The 21,639-nt window shown below is 44.1% G+C and overlaps 1 protein-coding gene across 1 annotated transcript; it reads right to left on the minus strand.

Moving 5' to 3' along the window:
• Nucleotides 1-1,026: 1,026 nt before the first annotated feature.
• LOC139400155 (putative methyltransferase DDB_G0268948) lies at nucleotides 1,027-14,961 on the minus strand. Its single transcript, XM_071145185.1, has 8 exons — nucleotides 14,213-14,961; nucleotides 11,927-12,172; nucleotides 11,336-11,496; nucleotides 10,705-10,879; nucleotides 5,613-5,651; nucleotides 5,038-5,138; nucleotides 4,563-4,700; nucleotides 1,027-2,360 (listed from the first exon to the last, which is right to left on the minus strand). Exons 2-8 carry the CDS (start codon nucleotides 12,035-12,037, stop codon nucleotides 2,270-2,272), a joined length of 816 nt encoding a protein of 271 aa, XP_071001286.1. The 5' UTR covers nucleotides 12,038-12,172; nucleotides 14,213-14,961; the 3' UTR covers nucleotides 1,027-2,269.
• Between the last annotated feature and the right edge of the window lie 6,678 nt (nucleotides 14,962-21,639).

The raw sequence follows: 21,639 nt of genomic DNA on the forward strand, positions 1-21,639 counted from the left end.
CCTGTAAGAGATGTTAGGGGCGGAGGCTCTGACCTGTAGGAGATGTTAGGGGCGGAGGCTCTGACCTGTAAGAGATGTTAGGGGCGGAGGCTCTGACCTGTAAGAGATGTTAGGGGCGGAGGCTCTGACCTGTAAGAGATGTTAGGGGCGGAGGCTCTGACCTGTAAGAGATGTTAGGGGCGGAGGCTCTGACCTGTAAGAGATGTTAGGGGCGGAGGCTCTGACCTGTAAGAGATGTTAGGGGCGGAGGCTCTGACCTGTAAGAGATGTTAGGGGCGGAGGCTCTGACCTGTAAGAGATGTTAGGGGCGGAGGCTCTGACCTGTAGGAGATGTTAGGGGCGGAGGCTCTGACCTGTAGGAGATGTTAGGGGCGGAGGCTCTGACCTGTAAGAGATGTTAGGGGCGGAGGCTCTGACCTGTAAGAGATGTTAGGGGCGGAGGCTCTGACCTGTAAGAGATGTTAGGGGCGGAGGCTCTGACCTGTAGGAGACGTTAGCGGCAGTTGCATTCTCTAGGGCCACCTCCTGCTGGTCAGGGCTCACGTCGGTCCCCAACACCGAGGAGGAGGCAAGGTGCCCTGACCCACAGCCTACATCTACTGCCAGGTCAAAGGGCTGCATGCCCCTCTGTCAAACAGGACACATCCCCATCACACACAGGTATGAGACATTGTTAGTACATGCACACATTTTTAAAGGCATTAGAATGTAAATAGACCTGGAATTAAACATACATTGATATAATTCTGTAATGTTTCGCAATATTTTCCATTGTAACTATTTTACATCCACAGAAGACTGTAACCATTTAATCTGAGCATGCACAATCCATGGTATTTGATTTAGGAAAACCAAGTCTGAAAATGTGTAACAGGTATATGTCACTCCTACCGTTCTCTTCAGGAAGAACATGACCTCTTCAATGAGCTGAGACTGTATTTCCAGTAGGAGGCAGCATGCTCCTTACCTTCAAACAGATGATGGGCCATGCCATGACACTGAGCTATACTACAGGAGAAAACAGGAATACAAAAGGTATTCTCCAGCCCAGAAAGAGACCTGTTTCTCTTACAGATTTTAATAAAACTCATGCAAGCTCTCTTTCTCACTGGGTTGTGGAGGCTACGTTAAGGAATGTGATCACACACACTACCACACTCATCACAGGAGATTCCCTTTCTTCAGAGGGCCAGTTACAGGGAAACCACTAGGTGCTTGGCCAGGCTAGTATGAGACAGGCCCCAGATAGAGAGGAAGGGGCGGAGCAGCAGCTTCATGGGAATGTGTGTTTGCAAATGAGGCTGTTTATGAAGGGAGTCAGGGTTACATGGGGTCAAAGAGCTGTGTGGTGTGTCAGAACCAATAAGAAGTCCCATGGAGATGGGACGGGAGAGGGAGGGATCAGGAACTTACTTTGCTATGAAGTGCTTTCCTTGTTGTGATTGATGTGGGAAAATACAAAAGCCTGAGTTCGGTCTTCTTATTCAGATAAAAACCCTATTCCAACTGATCACTGAGCAATAGATCAACAACAACAGGCTTTGTACTGAGCTGCACTAGTACTAGATCACTGAAAGAGTTAATTATAAACAATATCTGAAGGACTGGTCCAAGAACCGACCAAAGGTCTCCTCTTAGTTTGCGTAACGTGATGAATTGGGTTGAACCCATGCATACAGCATATTAAAAAGAAACCATCAGAATATCTGGGGCAGTATGGCTGTGTTTCGACAGGCGGCCCGATTCTGATATTTTTACCAATCAGATCTTTTCACATCAGATCTTTTTCAGACCTGATCTGATCGATCAAAAGACCAATTAGTTAAAAATATCAGAATTGGGCTGCGTAAGTATCAATTGTCTCAGATTAGGAGTGCTAATCTTGGATCAGATACCCCCTTGCCCATGTTATATTTTTCATTGTGATCTAAAAGGAAAAACTGATCCTGAAATCCACACTCCTAATATTACTCTGAGACACTTGATACGGCCCTGAAGTTAAATAATATTCAAAAGTTATGATTGTGTCTGCAGACATTTTATTGTAAATCTCAGGCAAGGAAGATACTAAATGTGGCAACCATTTTGATAATGATGTGACTAAGGCTAATAGTTTGCTCTACATTACAATGTATAAAAGAGACAACCAAAGGGACTTCAATGACACCTTATGTGAACAGAATACTACTTAACAACATCTTAAACATGATTGACACAAGCTTAAGAAACATCTGTCTATACACAAACACATTCACACTGTAAAGAGTGTTCACTCCGGTTTAGACGCCAGGACACAGAAATACTCCAGCGTCACTTCCATGAGTGTGTCTGGTGATGTGACTCCCATCTCCTTCAGAAACCTGCAATACGACGTCAATATATTTGATAAAATAATTCCATGTGGGATGGACCGTAAAAGTGGCATACAAGTAAATAAAATTAATCATTTTGATTATTTGTTCATTATTTTATTTTTTTCATTTAATCTTTAGTCTAAGACGGGGGGGGCTAATCTGACAGATGGAATTGTTTTAAGTTGGTCATACCTATGGATCATTTAGCTATTTGATTGAGAATTGTAGGACCCCTTTAGGTATAAAGATATATACAGTGGGGCAAAAAAGTATTTAGTCGGCCACCAATTGTGCAAGTTCTCCCACTTAAAAAGATGAGAGAGGCCTGTAATTTTCATCATAGGTACACTTCAACTATGACAGACAAAATGAGAAAAAATATCCAGAAAAATCATATTGTAGGATTTTTAATGAATTTATTTGCAAATTATGGTGGAAAATAAGTATTTGGTCACCTACAAACAAGCAAGATTTCTGGCTCTCACAGACCTGTAACTTCTTCTTTAAGAGGCTCCTCTGTCCTCCACTCGTTACCTGTATTAATGGCACCTGTTTGAACTTGTTATCTGTATAAAAGACACCTGTCCACAACCTCAAACAGTCACACTCCAAACTCCACTATGGCCAAGACCAAAGAGCTGTCAAAGGACACCAGAAACAAAATTGTAGACCTTCACCAGGCTGGGAAGACTAAATCTGCAATAGGTAAGCAGCTTGGTTTGAAGAAATCAACTGTGGGAGCAATTATTAGGAAATGGAAGACATACAAGACCACTGATAATCTCCCTCGATCTAGGGCTCCACGCAAGATCTCACCCCATGGGGTCAAAATGATCACAAGAACGGTGAGCAAAAATCCCAGAACCACATGGGGGAACCTAGAGAATGACCTGCAGAGAGCTGAGACCAAAGTAACAAAGCCTACCATCAGTAACACACTACGCCGCCAGGGACTCAAATCCTGTAGTGCCAGACGTGTCCCCCTGCTTAAGCCAGTACATGTCCAGGCCCGTCGGAAGTTTGCTAGAGAGCATTTGGATGATCCAGAAGAAGATTTGGAGAATGTCATATGGTCAGATGAAACCAAAATATAACTTTTTGGTAAAAACTCAACTCGTCATGTTTGGAGGACAAAGAATGCTGAGTTGCATCCAAAGAACACCATACCTACTGTGAAGCATGGGGGTGGAAACATCATGCTTTGGGGCTGTTTTTGTGCAAAGGGACCAGGACGACTGATCCGTGTAAAGGAAAGAATGGGGCCATGTATCGTGAGATTTTGAGTGAAAACCTCCTTCTATCAGCAAGGGCATTGAAGATGAAACGTGGATGGGTCTTTCAGCATGACAATGGTCCCAAACACACCGCCCGGGCAACGAAGGAGTGCTTTCGTAAGAAGCATTTCAAGGTCCTGGAGTGGCCTAGCCAGTCTCCAGATCTCTACCCCATAGAAAATCTTTGGAGGGAGTTGAAAGTCCGTGTTGCCCAGCAACAGCCCCAAAACATCACTGCTCTAGAGGAGATCTGCAAGGAGGAATGGGCCAAAATACCAGCAACAGTGTGTGAAAACCTTGTGAAGACTTACAGAAAACGTTTGACCTCTGTCATTGCCAACAAAGGGTATATAACAAAATATTGAGAAACTTTTGTTATTGACCAAATACTTATTTTCCACCATAATTTGCAAATGAATTAATAAAAAATCCTACAATGTGATTTTTCTGGATATTTTTCTCATTTTGTCTGTCATAGTTGAAGTGTACCTATGATGAAAATTACAGGCCTCTCTCATCTTTTTAAGTGGGAGAACTTACGAGACTCCTGGCACTTGTGGGGGTCGTAGAGCAAAGAAGAGAACACCATCGTGTTCGAGAGTCTATCCATACAATGGTCAATAGTTTGTAGGTCAAACTGTTCGGATGCTACAGATGATTTTCGGGATGTCTCATGGTCTGACAAACACGGCTCTAGCTCTGTCACCTTTCATTGCAGATGTTGAAGTGTGACACTGGCGGATGCGTATCTCTAGCGTAAACTGATGGATTTTGATGGGTATTTATTTGTTATGTAACTTAGACTGACACACCGGTTTATCAATCGACTCCACCGGGCTAATTAGCTAATTAGTTCATTAATTCATCCATTCAGTCATTGGTTCATTCATCCAATCAGTCATTCATTCATCCATTGATTGATCAGGGTTGTTACCTGTCGAGTGTTCTCTGCAGCAGTGCGGTGGCAGCATCAGGCTCGGCCCTCTGGAAGGCCTGGTACATGGAGAAGGACTCCATGAAGCCCACTATGTTCCTCACTGAGATCTGCTGCTTCAGTGGGATACACTCAACCCTGTAAGAAGAACAGATACACGCACACTGTTAAATTGAGAGGAGAGTCATAGTGGATGACCTATTTACCCAGGGGGCCTAGAGGTTTAAGTCAAGTAAGTCATAATATTGAATACTCCTGCAGTTTATTGAGTACAACATTTGATTTTGACCACCTGAGAGTCACTAGATGTGAGTACATTACTTCTGTATGTATGTATGTATATATATATATATATATATAATATTTAATTCTCAAATAGAAACTCAGAGACACGGGGTCAAAGTCACACCATGAGAAATGTTTTAATGTGTAACAGGCTGTTCTACTGGGTTCTCACAGAGGCTGTATGAGTTACCTCTCTTTGTCAGGGAAGGGGATAGCAGTGTAAAGCTCCTGTAGTTTGATGTTGGCCACTGCTACCTGTGTGCTGGTGTATGGTAACAGCACCTTCTTGAACTGGGGATAGCAAAGTCAAATCTCAGTCAGGAAACAGTCAGCAAACGTGGTACTTATATCAAACAAAGAATTGTGAGGGTCTCTTGTATCATACAGGTGAGCCCATGGAAATTAAACTTTTTTTCACAAGAGAAATGTCTCAATAGGGCCGCAAACAAACATTTTGTAAGCATGCTGTACTTGAAAAAAACAATTGTACTTAGTACCCAATGAAAATAAACATATGACACACTAAACCAATTAAGTGGCGGCAGGGTAGCCTAGTGGTTAGGGCGTTGGACTAGTAACGAAAGGTTGCAAGTTCATATCCCCGAGCTGACAAGGTACAAATCTGTCATTCTGACCCTGAACAGGCAGTTAACCCAAATAGGAATTTGTTCTTAACTGACTTGCCTAGTTAAATAAAGGTCAAATAAAAAAATAAAAAAGTGCCATTGGTTTGATAGAATGTCATTCTAGTTCTGTGTTTTTCACCTCATCACAGATGCCAGTGAGTCTGTCCCCACATGAGCCGTAATTGTCATGTATTGTCATGTTGTGTCTTTCTGTCCTTTCCTTTCACCCTGTCTCCCTCTGCTGGTCGTTGTTAGGTTACCTTTTCTCCCCCTCTTTCCCCCAGCTGTGCCTTGTCTCCTCCTAACCACCTCGTCACCCCTTTTCCCACCTGTTCCCTTTTTCCCTCTGATTAGTCCCCTATATCTCTCTCTGTTTTTGTTCCTGTCCTTGTCGGATTCTTGTTTGTTGTGTTTCATGCCTGAGCCAGACTATCGTCATGTTTGCTGTAACCTTGTCCTGTCCTGTCGGAATCTGCCGGTCTATCTGAGCCTACCTATGTTTGGTTATTAAAGAAGCTCTGTTTAAGTTAGTTCGCTTTTGGGTCCTCAGTCACTCACCGTAACAGAAGAATCCGACCAAGAATGGACCCAGCGACTTCGGATCCTCTCCACTCAGCCGTCGAGATCCAGGGAGCGATGCTAGGCAGACACGAGCAGGAATTGTCTGCTGCTCGACATGCCGTTGAGACCCTGGCCACCCAAGTCTCCAACCTCACAGAACAGGTTCACCATCTCCGCCTCGATCCACCGGCCACTTCCAGGGCTTTCGAATCTCCGGAGCCCAGAATCAATAACCCGCCGTGTTACTCTGGGGAGCCCACTGAATGCCGCTCGTTCCTCACCCAGTGTGATATTGTGTTTTCTCTCCAGCCCAACACTTACTCCAGGAGCACTGCTCGTGTCGCCTACGTCATATCTCTCCTTATTGGACGGGCTCGTGAGTGGGGCACGGCAATCTGGGAGGCAAGGGCTGAGTGTACTAACCAGTATCAGGACTTTAAGGAGGAGATGATACGGGTTTTTGATCGATCTGTTTTTGGGGAGGAGGCTTCCAGGGCCCTGTCTTCCCTATGTCAAGGTAATCGATCCATAACAGACTACTCTATTGAGTTTCGCACTCTTGCTGCCTCCAGTGGCTGGAACGAGCCGGCTTTGCTCGCTCGTTTTCTGGAGGGTCTCCGCGCAGAGGTAAAGGATGAGATTCTCTCCCGGGAGGTCCCTTCCAGCGTGGATTCCCTGATTGAACTCGCTATTCGCATTGAGCGACGGGTTGATCTTCGTCACCGAGCTCGTGGAAAGGAGCTCGCGTTCTCCGTTGCCCCCCTCTCCGCATCACTACCATCTTCCTCTGCCGGCTCGGGAGCTGAGCCTATGCAGCTGGGAGGTATCCGCATCTCGACTAAGGAGAGGGAACGGAGAATCACCAACCGCCTCTGTCTCTATTGCGGTTCTGCTGGTCATTTTGTCACTTCATGTCCAGTAAAAGCCAGAGCTCATCAGTAAGCGGAGGGCTACTGGTGAGCGCTACTACTCCTGTCTCTCCTTCAAGATCCTGCACTACCCTGTCGGTCCATCTACGCTGGACCGGTTCGTCAGCTTCCTGCAGTGCCTTAATAGACTCTGGGGCGGAGGGCTGTTTTATGGACGAGACCTGGGCTCGGGAACATGACATTCCTCTCAGACAGTTAAGGGAGTCCACGGCCTTGTTCGCCCTGGATGGTAGTCCTCTCCCCAGGATTCAGCGTGAGACGCTACCTTTAACCCTCACTGTTTCTGGTAATCATAGCGAAACCATTTCTTTTTTGATTTTTCGTTCACCTTTTACACCTGTTGTTTTGGGCCATCCCTGGCTAGTTTGTCATAATCCTTCCATTAATTGGTCTAGTAATTCTATCCTCTCCTGGAACGTCTCTTGTCATGTGAAATGTTTAATGTCTGCTATTCCTCCTGTTTCCTCTGTCTCTTCTTCACAGGAGGAGCCTGGTGATTTGACAGGGGTGCCGGAGGAATATCACGATCTGCGCACGGTGTTCAGTCGGTCCAGGGCCACCTCTCTTCCTCCACACCGGTCGTATGATTGTAGTATTGATCTCCTTCCGGGAACCACTCCCCCCCGGGGTAGACTATACTCTCTGTCGGCTCCCGAACGTAAGGCTCTCGAGGATTATTTGTCTGTAGCTCTTGACGCCGGTACCATAGTCCCCTCCTCCTCTCCCGCCGGAGCGGGGTTTTTTTTTGTCAAGAAGAAGGACGGGTCTCTGCGCCCCTGCATAGATTATCGAGGGCTGAATGACATAACAGTTAAGAATCGTTATCCGCTTCCTCTTATGTCTTCAGCCTTCGAGATCCTGCAGGGAGCCAGGTTTTTCACTAAGTTGGACCTTCGTAACGCTTACCATCTCGTGCGCATCAGGGAGGGGGACGAGTGGAAGACGGCGTTTAACACTCCGTTAGGGCACTTTGAATACCGGGTTCTTCCTTTCGGCCTCGCTAACGCTCCAGCTGTCTTTCAGGCATTAGTCAATGATGTCCTGAGAGACATGCTGAACATCTTTGTTTTCGTTTACCTTGACGATATCCTGATTTTTTCACCGTCACTCCAGATTCATCTTCAGCACGTTCGACGTGTCCTCCAGCGCCTTTTAGAGAATTGTCTTTTTGTGAAGGCTGAGAAGTGCACTTTTCATGCCTCCTCCGTCACATTTCTCGGTTCTGTTATTTCCGCTGAAGGCATTAAGATGGATCCCGCTAAGGTCCAAGCTGTCATTGATTGGCCCGCCCCTAAGTCACGCGTCGAGCTGCAGCGCTTTCTCGGCTTCGCGAACTTCTATCGTCGTTTCATCCGTAATTTCGGTCAGGTGGCAGCCCCTCTCACAGCCCTTACTTCTGTCAAGACGTGCTTTAAGTGGTCCGTTTCCGCCCAGGGAGCTTTTGATCTCCTCAAGAATCGTTTTACATCCGCTCCTATCCTTGTTACACCTGACGTCTCTAGACAGTTCGTTGTCGAGGTTGACGCGTCAGAGGTGGGCGTGGGAGCCATTCTTTCTCAGCGCTCCCTCTCTGACGACAAGGTCCACCCATGCGCGTATTTTTCTCATCGCCTGTCGCCGTCGGAACGTAACTATGATGTGGGAAACCGCGAACTGCTCGCCATCCGGTTAGCCCTAGGCGAATGGCGACAGTGGTTGGAGGGGGCGACCGTTCCTTTTGTCGTTTGGACTGACCATAGGAACCTTGAGTACATCCGTTCTGCCAAACGACTTAATGCGCGTCAGGCGCGTTGGGCGCTGTTTTTCGCTCGTTTCGAGTTCGTGATTTCTTATCGTCCGGGCTCTAAGAACACCAAGCCTGATGCTTTATCTCGTCTCTTCAGTTCTTCAGTAGCCTCCACTGACCCCGAGGGGATTCTCCCTGAGGGGCGTGTTGTCGGGTTGACTGTCTGGGGAATTGAGAGGCAGGTAAAGCAAGCGCTCACTCACACTCCGTCGCCGCGCGCTTGTCCTAGGAACCTTCTTTTCGTTCCCGTTCCTACTCGTCTGGCCGTTCTTCAGTGGGCTCACTCTGCCAAGTTAGCCGGCCACCCTGGCGTTCGGGGTACGCTTGCTTCCATTCGCCAGCGTTTTTGGTGGCCCACCCGGGAGCATGACACGCGTCGTTTCGTGGCTGCTTGTTCGGTCTGCGCGCAGACTAAGTCCGGTAACTCCCCTCCTGCCGGCCGTCTCAGGCCGCTTCCCATTCCCTCTCGACCGTGGTCTCACATCGCCTTAGATTTTGTCACCGGACTGCCTTCGTCAGCGGGGAAGACTGTTATTCTTACGGTTGTCGATAGGTTCTCTAAGGCGGCTCATTTCATTCCCCTTGCTAAGCTTCCTTCTGCTAAAGAGACGGCACAAATCATCATCGAGAATGTTTTCAGAATTCATGGCCTTCCGTCAGACGTCGTTTCGGACAGAGGTCCGCAATTCACGTCTCAATTTTGGAGGGAGTTTTGCCGTTTGATTGGGGCTTCCGTCAGTCTCTCTTCCGGCTTTCACCCCCAGTCTAACGGTCAAGCAGAACGGGCCAATCAGACTATTGGTCGCATCTTACGCAGTCTTTCTTTTCGCAACCCTGCGTCTTGGTCAGAACAGCTCCCCTGGGCAGAATACGCCCACAACTCGCTTCCTTCGTCTGCGACCGGGCTATCTCCTTTTCAGAGTAGCCTCGGGTACCAGCCTCCGCTGTTCTCATCTCAGTTCGCCGAGTCCAGCGTCCCCTCCGCTCAGGCTTTTGTCCAACGTTGCGAGCGCACCTGGAAGAGGGTCAGGTCTGCACTTTGCCGTTATAGGACGCAGACTGTGAGGGCTGCTAATAAGCGTAGAACTAAGAGTCCTAGATATTGTCGCGGTCAGAGAGTTTGGCTCTCCACTCAGAACCTTCCCCTTAAGACGGCTTCTCGCAAGTTGACCCCGCGGTTCATTGGTCCGTTCCGTATTTCTCGGGTCATTAATCCTGTCGCAGTTCGACTTCTTCTTCCGCGATACCTTCGTCGCGTCCACCCGGTCTTCCATGTCTCCTGTATTAAGCCCGTTCTTCGCGCCCCCGCTCGTCTTCCCCCCCCCCCCCCCCCCCCCCCCCCCCCATCCTTGTCGAGGGCGCACCCATCTACAGGGTCCGCAGGATTTTGGACATGCGTCCTCGGGGCCGTGGTCACCAGTACCTCGTTGATTGGGAGGGGTACGGTCCTGAGGAGAGGAGTTGGGTTCCCTCTCGGGACGTGCTGGACCGTGCGCTGATCGAGGATTTCCTCCGTTGCCGCCAGGTTTCCTCCTCGAGTGCGCCAGGAGGCGCTCGGTGAGTGGGGGGGTACTGTCATGTATTGTCATGTTGTGTCTTTCTGTCCTTTCCTTTCACCCTGTCTCCCTCTGCTGGTCGTTGTTAGGTTACCTTTTCTCCCCCTCTTTCCCCCAGCTGTGCCTTGTCTCCTCCTAACCACCTCGTCACCCCTTTTCCCACCTGTTCCCTTTTTCCCTCTGATTAGTCCCCTATATCTCTCTCTGTTTTTGTTCCTGTCCTTGTCGGATTCTTGTTTGTTGTGTTTCATGCCTGAGCCAGACTATCGTCATGTTTGCTGTAACCTTGTCCTGTCCTGTCGGAATCTGCCGGTCTATCTGAGCCTACCTATGTTTGGTTATTAAAGAAGCTCTGTTTAAGTTAGTTCGCTTTTGGGTCCTCATTCACTCACCGTAACAGTAATGGAGTCTGAAGTTATCAGCAAAGCCAAGCAGAGCCATGCAGCCGCAAGGCTTCAGGACCCGGACTGCCTCCAAGAGGAACCGCTGCTGGTCAAACCAATGGGCCGCTGAGGCTGCAGTCAGTAGGTCCACAGAAGCATCCGGAAACGGCAGCTCCTCAGCTGTCCCTTTCCTGTATAGTAAGTATTAAGACACAGCACCAAACATTGAGGATTTCTACATAAACTAACATATTAACTAGGGGCCTATTGAAAGTGGGAAGCTACTGCTGACCTTTGTGCTGAGTGTAATTGACCGTCTCTGCAGATTGTCATCACTGTTTCTTTTTAAACAAAATACACGTTGTAAAACGAGCCAAGTGTGGACCAAACATTTACTCCCATTCAAAATCCTATTATCCCTAAACCCTAACCCTAATTCTAACCCTAACCCCTAACTAAACCTAACCCTATCCCTAATCCTAACCCTTACCCAAAACCAAACTCTAAAATAGCAGTTTTTCTTAATGTATGGGGAACTGAAAAATGTCCCCACTTATCACATTTTTCTTGTTTTACTATCCTTGTGAGGACTTTTGGACCTCAAAAGGATAGCAAGGTTAAACACACACATACACACATTCAAATACCTGTAGGTGATGTTGTTGAACCCTGCCACTGCCCTGGCCTCCTCCAGTTGGCACTCGCTGATGTCAATGCCCACCACCTCCTGGAAGTGTGGGGCCATCAGGCGTGAGTTCTGCCCCGTCCCACAGCCCAGGTCCACAGCTAGGGCATGAGGCTGGACTTTCTGAAGAGAGGGGACCAGTGAGACACTATATAATTAGCCTTCACTAAAGGAGAGTGATAGATAGTGATAGTGTAAATGTGATGTTCAATACAGATAATATACATTACCAGTTATGTATATGTTATTTCATAGTTTAGATGTTTTCACTATTATTCTACAATGTAGAAAATATAAAAAATAAAGAAAAACCCTTGAATTGGTTGGTTTGTCCAAACTTTTGATAGGGTAGCCTAGTGGTTAGAGCGTTGGACTATTAACCGGAAGGTTGCAAGTTCAAATCCCCGAGCTGACAAGGTACAAATCTGTCGTTCTGCCCCTGAACAGGAATTTATCCCACTGTTCCTAGGCCGTCATTGAAAATAAGAATTTGTTCTTAACTGACTTGCCTAGTTAAATAAAGGTTAAAAAAAATATTAAACTCTGGTATCACCTTCCTTTCCAGGTAATGCAGGATGATGTCTCTGATCTCCTCTGGGGGTACAAAGCGGTACCTCTGGTAGATGGCGGCATGGTGTTTCTCCTCAAACATCCGGCAGGTCATGGTGCTCTGCTGTCGTCTGCTCCGCTAGCTTAGTGCTCCTTCCAGCTTGCAGTGACTCAGCAGAGACACAGACACAGAGACTGATCTACTCCTTCACTAGGATCGGTCAATCATTACATGGAAGGAGGAGAGATACTGTATACAGTGGGGCAAAAGGTATTTAGTCAGCCACCAATTGTTCAAGTTCTCCCACTTAAAAAGATGAGAGGCCTGTAATTTTCATCATAGGTACACTTCAACTATGACAGACAAAATGACAAAAAAAATCCAGAAAATCACATTGTAGGATTTTTAATAAATTTATTTGCAAATTATGGTGGAAAATAAGAATTTGGTCAATAACAAAAGTTTATCTCAATACTTTGTTATATACCCTTTGTTGGCAAAGACAGAGGTCAAACATTTTCTGTAAGTCTTCACAAGGTTTTCACACACTGTTGCTGGTATTTTGGCCCATTCCTCCATGTAGATCTCCTCTAGAGCAGTGATGTTTTGGGGCTGTTGCTGGGCAACACGGACTTTCAACTCCCTCCAAAGATTTTCTATGGGGTTGAGATCTGGAGACTGGCTAGGCCACTCCAGGACCTTGAAATGCTTCTTACGAAAGCACTCCTTCGTTGCCCGGGCGGTGTGTTTGGGATCATTGTCATGCTGAAAGACCCAGCCATGTTTCATCTTCAATGCCCTTGCTGATGGAAGGAGGTTTTCACTCAAAATCTCACGATACATGGCCCCATTCTTTCCTTTACACGGATCAGTCGTCCTGGTCCATTTGCACAAAAACAGCCCCAAAGCATGGTGTTTCCACCCCCATGCTTCACATTAGGTATGGTGTTCTTTGAATGCAACTCAGCATTCTTTGTCCTCCAAACACGACGAGTTGAGTTTTTACCAAAAAGTTCTATTTTGGTTTCATCTGACCATATGACATTCTCCAAATCTTCTTCTGGATCATCCAAATGCTCTCTAGCAAACTTCCGACGGGCCTGGACATGTACTGGCTTAAGCAGGGGGACACGTCTGGCACTGCAGGATTTGAGTCCCTGGCGGCGTAGTGTGTTACTGATGGTAGGCTTTGTTATTTTGGTCCCAGCTCTCTGCAGGTCATTCACTAGGTCCCCCCGTGTGGTTCTGGGATTTTTGCTCACCGTTCTTGTGATCATTTTGACCCCACGGGGTGAGGTCTTGCGTGGAGCCCCAGACCGAGAGAGATTATCAGTGGTCTTGTATGTCTTCCATTTCCCAATAATTGCTCCCACAGTTGATTTCTTCAAACCAAGCTGCTTACCTATTGCAGATTCAGTCTTCCCAGCCTGGTGCAGGTCTACAATTTTGTTTCTGGTGTCCTTTGACAGCTCTTTGGTCTTGGCCATAGTGGAGTTTAGAGTGTGACTGTTTGAGGTTGTGGACAGGTGTCTTTTATACAGATAACAAGTTCAAACAGGTGCCATTAATACAGGTAACGAGTGGAGGACAGAGGAGCCTCTTAAAGAAGAAGTTACAGGTCTGTGAGAGCCAGAAATCTTGCTTGTTTGTAGGTGACCAAATACTTATTTTCCACCATAATTTGCAAATAAATTCATTAAAAATCCTACAATGTGATTTTCTGGATTTTTTTTCTCATTTTGTCTGTCATAGTTGAAGTGTACCTATGATGAAAATTACAGGCCTCTCTCATCTTTTTAAGTGGGAGAACTTGCACAATTGGTGACTGACTAAATACTTTTTTGCCCCACTGTATAAGGAGTAGGACAGAGGAGGCTACTGGTAGTAGTCACTCAGTCACATAGAGGAGAGGTTTAAAGAGATTCTATGACACCTGGGCTGCTAAGATAAAATAACTTGTTGATTTGTCTGTGATGTGTGGAACGATAACATCCGATAAGGGCCACAATAATGACATGCCCATAGATAGACTAGTGGTTTAAAACATGTCATAGTGTCTTAGAGTAGGTCTTATGTATTATGCAGGTACCGCATTCATTTAGATTGTGCATTTAAGACAAAAGTTGTGAAACTAGACTGGATCCCATGATGCAGGGATTAGGTTATCGAACAGAACAGTTTCCTGAACAATAACAAAAAACAAGAACAAGTACAGAAACGTTTAAATAGTCTTCTGAAAGTTTGCAATGAAGTCATATTCAGTTGTAATGTCAAATATAACAAAATCACCTTCCAAAATGCAATGGAGCTTGTAAAGCCATATGTGTTTCTCTCTCAGCTGAAAATTCCACGTAAGCAAAGTTGCCAGGTCCCTCTCACGGTATTACCGGAAGTGTGCCCAGATTGTCCAAATAGCCATATGCATGCTGGGGCCTCAGTGTTAACCCTTGACTGTCCAGAATATTGAACCTATTGTAAACCCTTGCTGACCCAGAGCATGTATAACATTGGAGATGTTTACATTTAAATTGACAGTAATTATGTGATGATAAGCAAGTGATTTAACCCCCCCTAGAAGCATGACTAAATCATTTCTAGAGGGAGTGAATGGTGGAACATAGTGATGACAAACATGCAATATAAGACAGCATATAGGGCTATAGAAATAGGAAGGAACTGCACTGAATTTATTTGCAGCCTTTATGTTTATTTTTTGTTTTTATGTTGTTGTTTTTTTTAGATTACACTTGTACAGAAAGATAAATAAAATAATTATACATGCTGACAATAAACATGAAGCTACAGTAACTTTCAGTTTTATGTGTCCATGCCTTGATAGTTCAGATTTTAGTGCAATGTAAAAATCTGTGTTCCATCATGCTGCTCATAATAGCGTTGTTCCACCAATTTGCTGCATTTTGAGAAATGTAACTTGGTTTGATTTCACCTCATTTTAACATTATTTCATAAATAACACATGTTCAACTTCATAAAAACCCCTTTACCCAATTCAAGAGGTTAAAAAAAATGACTATAGTAAGTGACTGTTAAAGGGGCAATCAGCAGTTGCTACATCCATTTTTGGACTTATAAATTAATGATATGTTACCATTGATTCTTGAAGAATATAACTTGCAAATGCCTCATGAACTTAGTTTAACTGTCATACACCAACAGAACCAAAAATATAAACTTGCTCTATTCCAATGTTGGTAAACAAAGTACATTTTAACAAACGCCATATAGCCTCAAAACACAGTTAAACGATAATTTTGATATTTCAGAGTGGTTACAGTTCTCCAGCCCCATCCCTCAGCTTTTTACCGAAACAGGGGAGGGGAACAGCTTTGTAATTGTTTCTACTGCTGATTTCCACTTTAAATGGCAAATAAAGAAGCAGGGTTGACCGTAACAGGGTTGACAATTTAATTATTTATCTTAAAGTTTCACAACAAGTGTTAAATTGTTCAAACATTTCTAGCCTGTCTATCTATGGGTAACAGAGTTGACATGTTACGCTCGACCTGCTCAGTTTGCCACCACAAAACACCAGCAAATTGCCAAAAATAGTACAACCAGCTCACCTGCTTTCACACTATGATTTGACTATGTTCAATGTTTAAAAAATATATATATTATAGTTTCACCATTTTAGAACTACAGAACAGTAACACATAAAAGGGTTGACTTTAAAATGAAGGACAGACGTAAATGACACACTAATTACATGAACTGAATAATAATCTTCGGAAATAACTTTGTCAAAGCAACAAATTACTATGGCTTTACAATTATGGTGAAAAAAGAGCTGACTATGTGGATGACAATGAGACTCAGCTCAATAAGAATACTCTGGTGAATCCTGCTGGCATGTGTTTGGGGGTATAATCATGGCATTTCTGCAGAAGTGAAGTCTCAGTTCATTGAATGAAACCTTCGAGCCAATACAATTTCATTAATTGCTGAGGGGAGTCTTAAAATAAGTGTCCAGGGAAAATCTCACTGTTAAAAGTTAATATTCTGTTAATACCCAAATAATGTTATTGACTCATCCTTTACTCGTATTTGTGGCCAAAGCATAAATTGGAGAAAAGACACTAATGGACAGTTACTATAAGAGTAATTCTTCCAAAGCAAAGTTTTCAATAATTTTGCCATTCGAGTGGCCGGTTAAGTGATAGCATATGTCACTGAGGATTACTGTATAAGAAATACATAAAAGGGTAAAGTGTTTACTACCAACATTCTCACCAAACGTCTTGTCAGAAACCACCCAGTCAATGATCCTTTCAGACGGAGAGAGTGGACAGATCCTGCGCTTGTGGGTATCAGGATATAATCATGGACTTCCTGCAGAAGGTAAGTCTATGTCCATTTAAAACTTTGCCGACGGTAGATCTTAAGATTAATTATTCACTTAAAAAGTCACGTTTCAATAATGTTGCAATTTTTATGTTTGCAACTGGCTTGATATCATACAGTCGTTAGTGAAAGTCTACACACCCCTTGCACACATTTTGCTGCCTTAAAATTACATCTAAAAAGGATAATTGTTTTCTATTGATCTACACAACCAAGTCCACATTTTTAAAGAGAAAAGAAAAATTATAGAACATTTTCCAAAAGACTAAGAAATATAAAATGAGGCTGTATTGATTGCATATGTGCATATGCAGTGTCTCCTGACCCCTCCTGTCTCAGCCTCCAGTATTTATGCTGCAGTAGTTTATGTGTCGAGGGGCTAGGGTCAGTTTGTTATATCTGGAGTACTTCTCCTGTCCTATTCGGTGTCCTGTATGAATTTAAGTGTGCTCTCTCTAATTCTCTCTTTCTCTCTTTCTTTCTCTCTCTCGGAGGACCTGAGCCCTAGGACCATGCCTCAGGACTACCTGACATGATGACTCCTTGCTGTCCCCAGTCCACCTGGCCGTGCTGCTGCTCCAGTTTCAACTGTTCTGCCTTATTATTATTTGACCATGCTGGTCATTTATGAACATTTGAACATCTTGGCCATGTTCTGTTATAATCTCCACCCGGCACAGCCAGAAGAGGACTGGCCACCCCACATAGCCTGGTTCCTCTCTAGGTTTCTTCCTAGGTTTTGGCCTTTCTAGGGAGTTTTTCCTAGCCACCGTGCTTCTACACCTGCATTGCTTGCTGTTTGGGGATTTAGGCTGGGTTTCTGTACAGCACTTTGAGATATCAGCTGATGTACGAAGGGCTATATAAATACATTTGATTTGATGTGATATGTCTTCACTCCCGACTGAGTTTTTTTTGTGGAAATTGATCCAAGGGCCCATCTCTGCACTAAAAGGTGTGCAGAATATTATTCAAAATGATTCACAGCTGTAATGGCTACCTAAGGTGATTTCATCAAGTGTTAACTCTAGGGTGTGAAGAAGTACGCAATTAGACATCTTTGTTTTTTAATTTGTTATATATATATTCTATAACTTTCCTTCACTTTGAAAATGGGGAGTAGGTTGTGCAGATCTGTAGAAAGACAACTTTTTTGTTCTTAAAAAAACAAAAAAACAAAAAACCTTTTTAACATGGAGTTGATTCTTTCTCTCAGAGCCAACCAAACCATTTTCTCTTGGCTCAGTATGAACTTTGCTGTCAAATGTATATGTATATTTTCAATGTTTCCATTTGGTGACTGTCAATATTAAACCTTTTCAAATGCAATATGCCTAACTCTATATATTATAGGATATGAGCGAAGGGACTCAAGAACATACGGGTCATCAAATACAATTTTATTGGTCACATACACATGGTTAGCAGATGTTAATGCGAGTGTCGTGAAATGCTTGTGCTTCTAGTTCCGTCCGTGCAGTAATATCTAACTTCTCTGAAGTCCACGATCATCTCCGTCATAGAGTAATTGCAACATTTATTATGTAATTCAATTCAAATTACTTTATTTTGTCTGTTAATTCCAAACTGACAGCTGATTCAGATCCGAGAGTGAGTTGTGAGTTTTCTCCTCTGCCAGATTCAACTGCACTGCAGCGGGTTAGAGATGAAAGTGCTACTTCTAACACCACATTACAACAATCCTACTTGCATGAACATGCACAATGTTGATCAGCACAGCCAGGAGAGATATTATTGCAGAATCCTACGGAATGGAGTGGATATATTCTATGTCTACAACACACTGAATATCACAAATGGTGAATAATACGTTATCTCTTAGGAATTTGTTGTTTGTACCTTGTGAAATTGTATAAAAGTTACTATTATCACTATTTGGCTTTGTAGATGATACATATTTTTTGTCAGTATTGTTTTCCTTGTTTTTAGAGTAACATTTTCAGCAAATGTCTTATAGCTTTGTTCATTTTCAGCATTTCTTATATTTTCTCCTCTTGTTGAACGGAATAAATCAGGACATGCTTTTGATTTAATTTATATTTTACCCGCTTTTCTCCCCAATTTTGTGGTCTCCAATTGTTTTTAGTAGTTACTATCTTGTCTCATCGCTACAACTCCTTTATGGGCTCGGGAGAGATGAAGGTCGAAAGCCATGCGTCCTCCGAAACACAACCCAACCAAGCCGCACTGCTTCTTAAACTTCTTATTGCTGGGGGCAGTATTGAGTAGCTTGGATAATAAGGTGCCCAGAGGTGCCCAGAGTAAACTGCCTGCTCCTCAGTCCGAGTTGCTAATATATGCATATCGTTAGTTTATTTGGACAGAAAACACTCTGAAGTTTCTAAAACTGTTTGAATGATGTCTGTGAGTATAACATAACTCATATGGCAGGCAAAAACCTGAGAAGAAATCCAACCAGGAAGTGGGAAATCTGAGGTTGGTCGATATTCAACTCAGCCCCTATTGAAGATACAGTGGGATATTGGTCATGTTGCACTTCCTAAGGCTTCCACTAGATGTCAACCGTCTTTAGAAACTTGTTTGAGGCTTCTACTGTGAAGGGGGGCTGAATGAGAGGGGAATGAGTCAGAGGTCTGCCAGCAGCCACGAGCTGGTCATGCGCATTCACATGAGAGGTGTGAAGACAAAGGAATTCTTCGGTTGGAACATTATTAAAGATTTATGTTAAAAACATCCTAAAGATTGATTCTATACATCGTTTGACATGTTTCTACGGACTGTAACGGAACTTTTTGACATTTCGTCTGCAACTAGTGAATGCGCTTTGTGAGTTTGGATTTGTTTACCAAACGCGCTAACAAAAGTAGCTATTTGGACATAAATGATGGACAATATCAAACAAATCAAACATTTATTGTGGAACTGGGATTCCTGGGAGTGCATTCTGATGAAGATCATCAAAGGTAAGTGAATATTTATAATGTTATTTCTGACTTCTGTTGACTGCACAATATATATTTTATATATATATTTTATATATATTTTTGGCTTGTTGGGTCTCTGAGCGCCGTACTCAGATTATTGCATGGTTTGCTTTTTCCGTAAAGCTTTTTTGAAATCTGACACAGCAGTTGCATTAAGGAGAAGTTTATCTATATTTCCATATATAACACTTGTATTTTCATCAACATTTCTAATGAGTATTTTTGTAAATTGATGTGGCTCTCTGCAAAATAGTAGTTTTTGGAACTACTGAACATAACGCGCCAATGTATACTGAGATTTTTTTTACATAAATATGAACTTTATCAAACAAAACATACATGTATGGGGTAACATGAAGTCCTATGAGTGTCATCTGATGAAGATCATCAAAGGTTAGTGATTAATTATAGCTCTATTTCTGATTTTTGTGAATCCACTCTTTGGCTGGAAAAATGGCTGTGTTTTTCTGTGACTTACATGCTCTGACCTAACATAATCGTTTGTGGTGCTTTCGCTGTAAAGCCTATTTGAAATTGGACACTGTGGTGGGATTAACAACAAGATTACCTTTAAAATGGTATATGATACTTGCTTGTATGTTTGAGGAATTTTAATTATGAGATTTCTGTTGATTTGAATTTGGCACCCTGCACTTTCACTGGCTGTTGTCATATCAATCTTGTTAACGGGATTCCAGCCCTAAGAAGGTATCACAGCGCGCATCCAACCCGGAAGCCAGCCGCTCCAATGTGTTTGAGGAAACCCTGTGCACCTGGTGACCTAGTTAGCCCGCCACAGAAGTCTCTAGTGCGTGATGAGACAAGGATATCCCTACCGGCCAAACCCTCCCTAACCCGGACGACGCTAGGCCAATTGTGCGTCGCCCCATGCACCTCCCGGTCGCGGCCAGCTGCGACAGAGCCTGGGCTCAAACCCAGAGTCTCTGGTGGCACAGCTAGCACTGCGATGCAGTGCCTTAGACCACTGCGCCACCCGAGAGGCATCAGGGCATGCTTTTAATAGCAATATGTATGTTTTCTTATGTCTTCTCAGATACAAAGAATCCTCCCTACACTCTGTATAGAGAGAGTTCCAACATCAGTGAGATGACGTTGAACTGCAGCTCTGGAGATGAACCTAACAGAACAGCTTGGTATTGGGCACCCAAAACCACTACATGCAACATCGGTGAAGGTGGCTTCAGCAGAGAGAGAACATCCAAACGGGGTATTAATGTAGGAGAATCCTCAGAGATTCTCATTTTGGGGTTTCAAGGTAGACCACTGAGGCCAGCCAGTGGTCCTGAGGTGTGAGGTGTCGGAGGTGAGCGGTGACCCTATGACCCTGGCCTGGATGAGGATGGAGGGGAGCAGGTGGCTGCTGGTCAAACAGGACGTCCTGACAGAGAGTCATGCCAACAGGACGCTCAGTGTGACCCTGCCCAGCCTCCGTAGAGACCAGCTGCACTGGCAGTGTGTGGTGTTCACAGAGGGCATTCTTAGGGCTACAGCCTCCCTGACCCTCACAATGCCCGCCGAAATAGGTACGTAGCTCACAGACATTTTATGCGTAGAACATCCTATATAAAAGGTTTTGCCTGAAACATTATTACAAAGAATACATTTACAGGTGTCTATAGCCATAGTTCCTACAGCCACAGTTCTAGCCTCATCATTTGTACCTTTTGGAAAAGTAGCCTCCATTGAATGTGAGGCACTGGTGTCAACCCGTCATATCACACATGTATCTCTCTCTCTCCCACTCTCTCTCTCTCCCTCTCCCTCTCCCCTTCTCTCTCTCTCTCTCTCTCTTTCTCTCTCTCTCTCTCTCTCTCTCTCTCTCTCTCTCTCTCTCTGTGCCATTGACAGAGTAATCTGTAGCCTGTGATCATTGTTCCCTGTTTAGGTTGGTGTGTGCCGTTGCTGTGATCCTGATGAGATCTGGTGATTTCCACAGGAGGGGGATCAGCTGCAGCTGCAGGTAGCCACACTGATTTCTAACTTATACTGTGTTCCTAAATGTAATGTTATTCTATATTAAGATGGACCTGTCTCAAGTAATATTTTGTTTCTACCTTGAAGGTATGACAGACCTACCACTGACTGAGATGATCCAAAGAGAGACAAAGGTATCTACAGTACAGTATACTTGCACAAAAAAAAAAAAAACTTTTCCAGTGGATGCTGTGACACTGGAATGTTAGATGTAACTCTGTTTTTGATCTTCTTTATTTTTGTAACTGTCTGTTTAAGACCAAGACATACCTGAGCACATCTATGAAAACAACCCCAACTCTAACATTTATGAAACACCCACTAAGAACACGTCACAAGTGTGAGCCATTCATCATCATCACACACTTAAAAAAGCACATCTACAAAACACAT

This window comes from Oncorhynchus clarkii, chromosome 3 (genome assembly GCF_045791955.1).
Source record: "Oncorhynchus clarkii lewisi isolate Uvic-CL-2024 chromosome 3, UVic_Ocla_1.0, whole genome shotgun sequence".
NCBI lineage: Eukaryota > Metazoa > Chordata > Actinopteri > Salmoniformes > Salmonidae > Oncorhynchus > Oncorhynchus clarkii.

Bases quoted from the DNA above. Each gene is read 5' to 3' on its own strand.
- LOC139400155 (XM_071145185.1), bottom strand. From the start codon at position 12,037: ATGACCTGCCGGATGTTTGAGGAGAAACACCATGCCGCCATCTACCAG. The intron at 10,880-11,335 runs GTATTTGAATGT...CTTACTATACAG, and splicing joins TTCAACAACATCACCTACAG to GAAAGGGACAGCTGAGGAGC. The intron at 5,139-5,612 runs GTGAAAAACACA...TGCTATCCCCAG, and splicing joins TCACTGGCATCTGTGATGAG to TTCAAGAAGGTGCTGTTACC.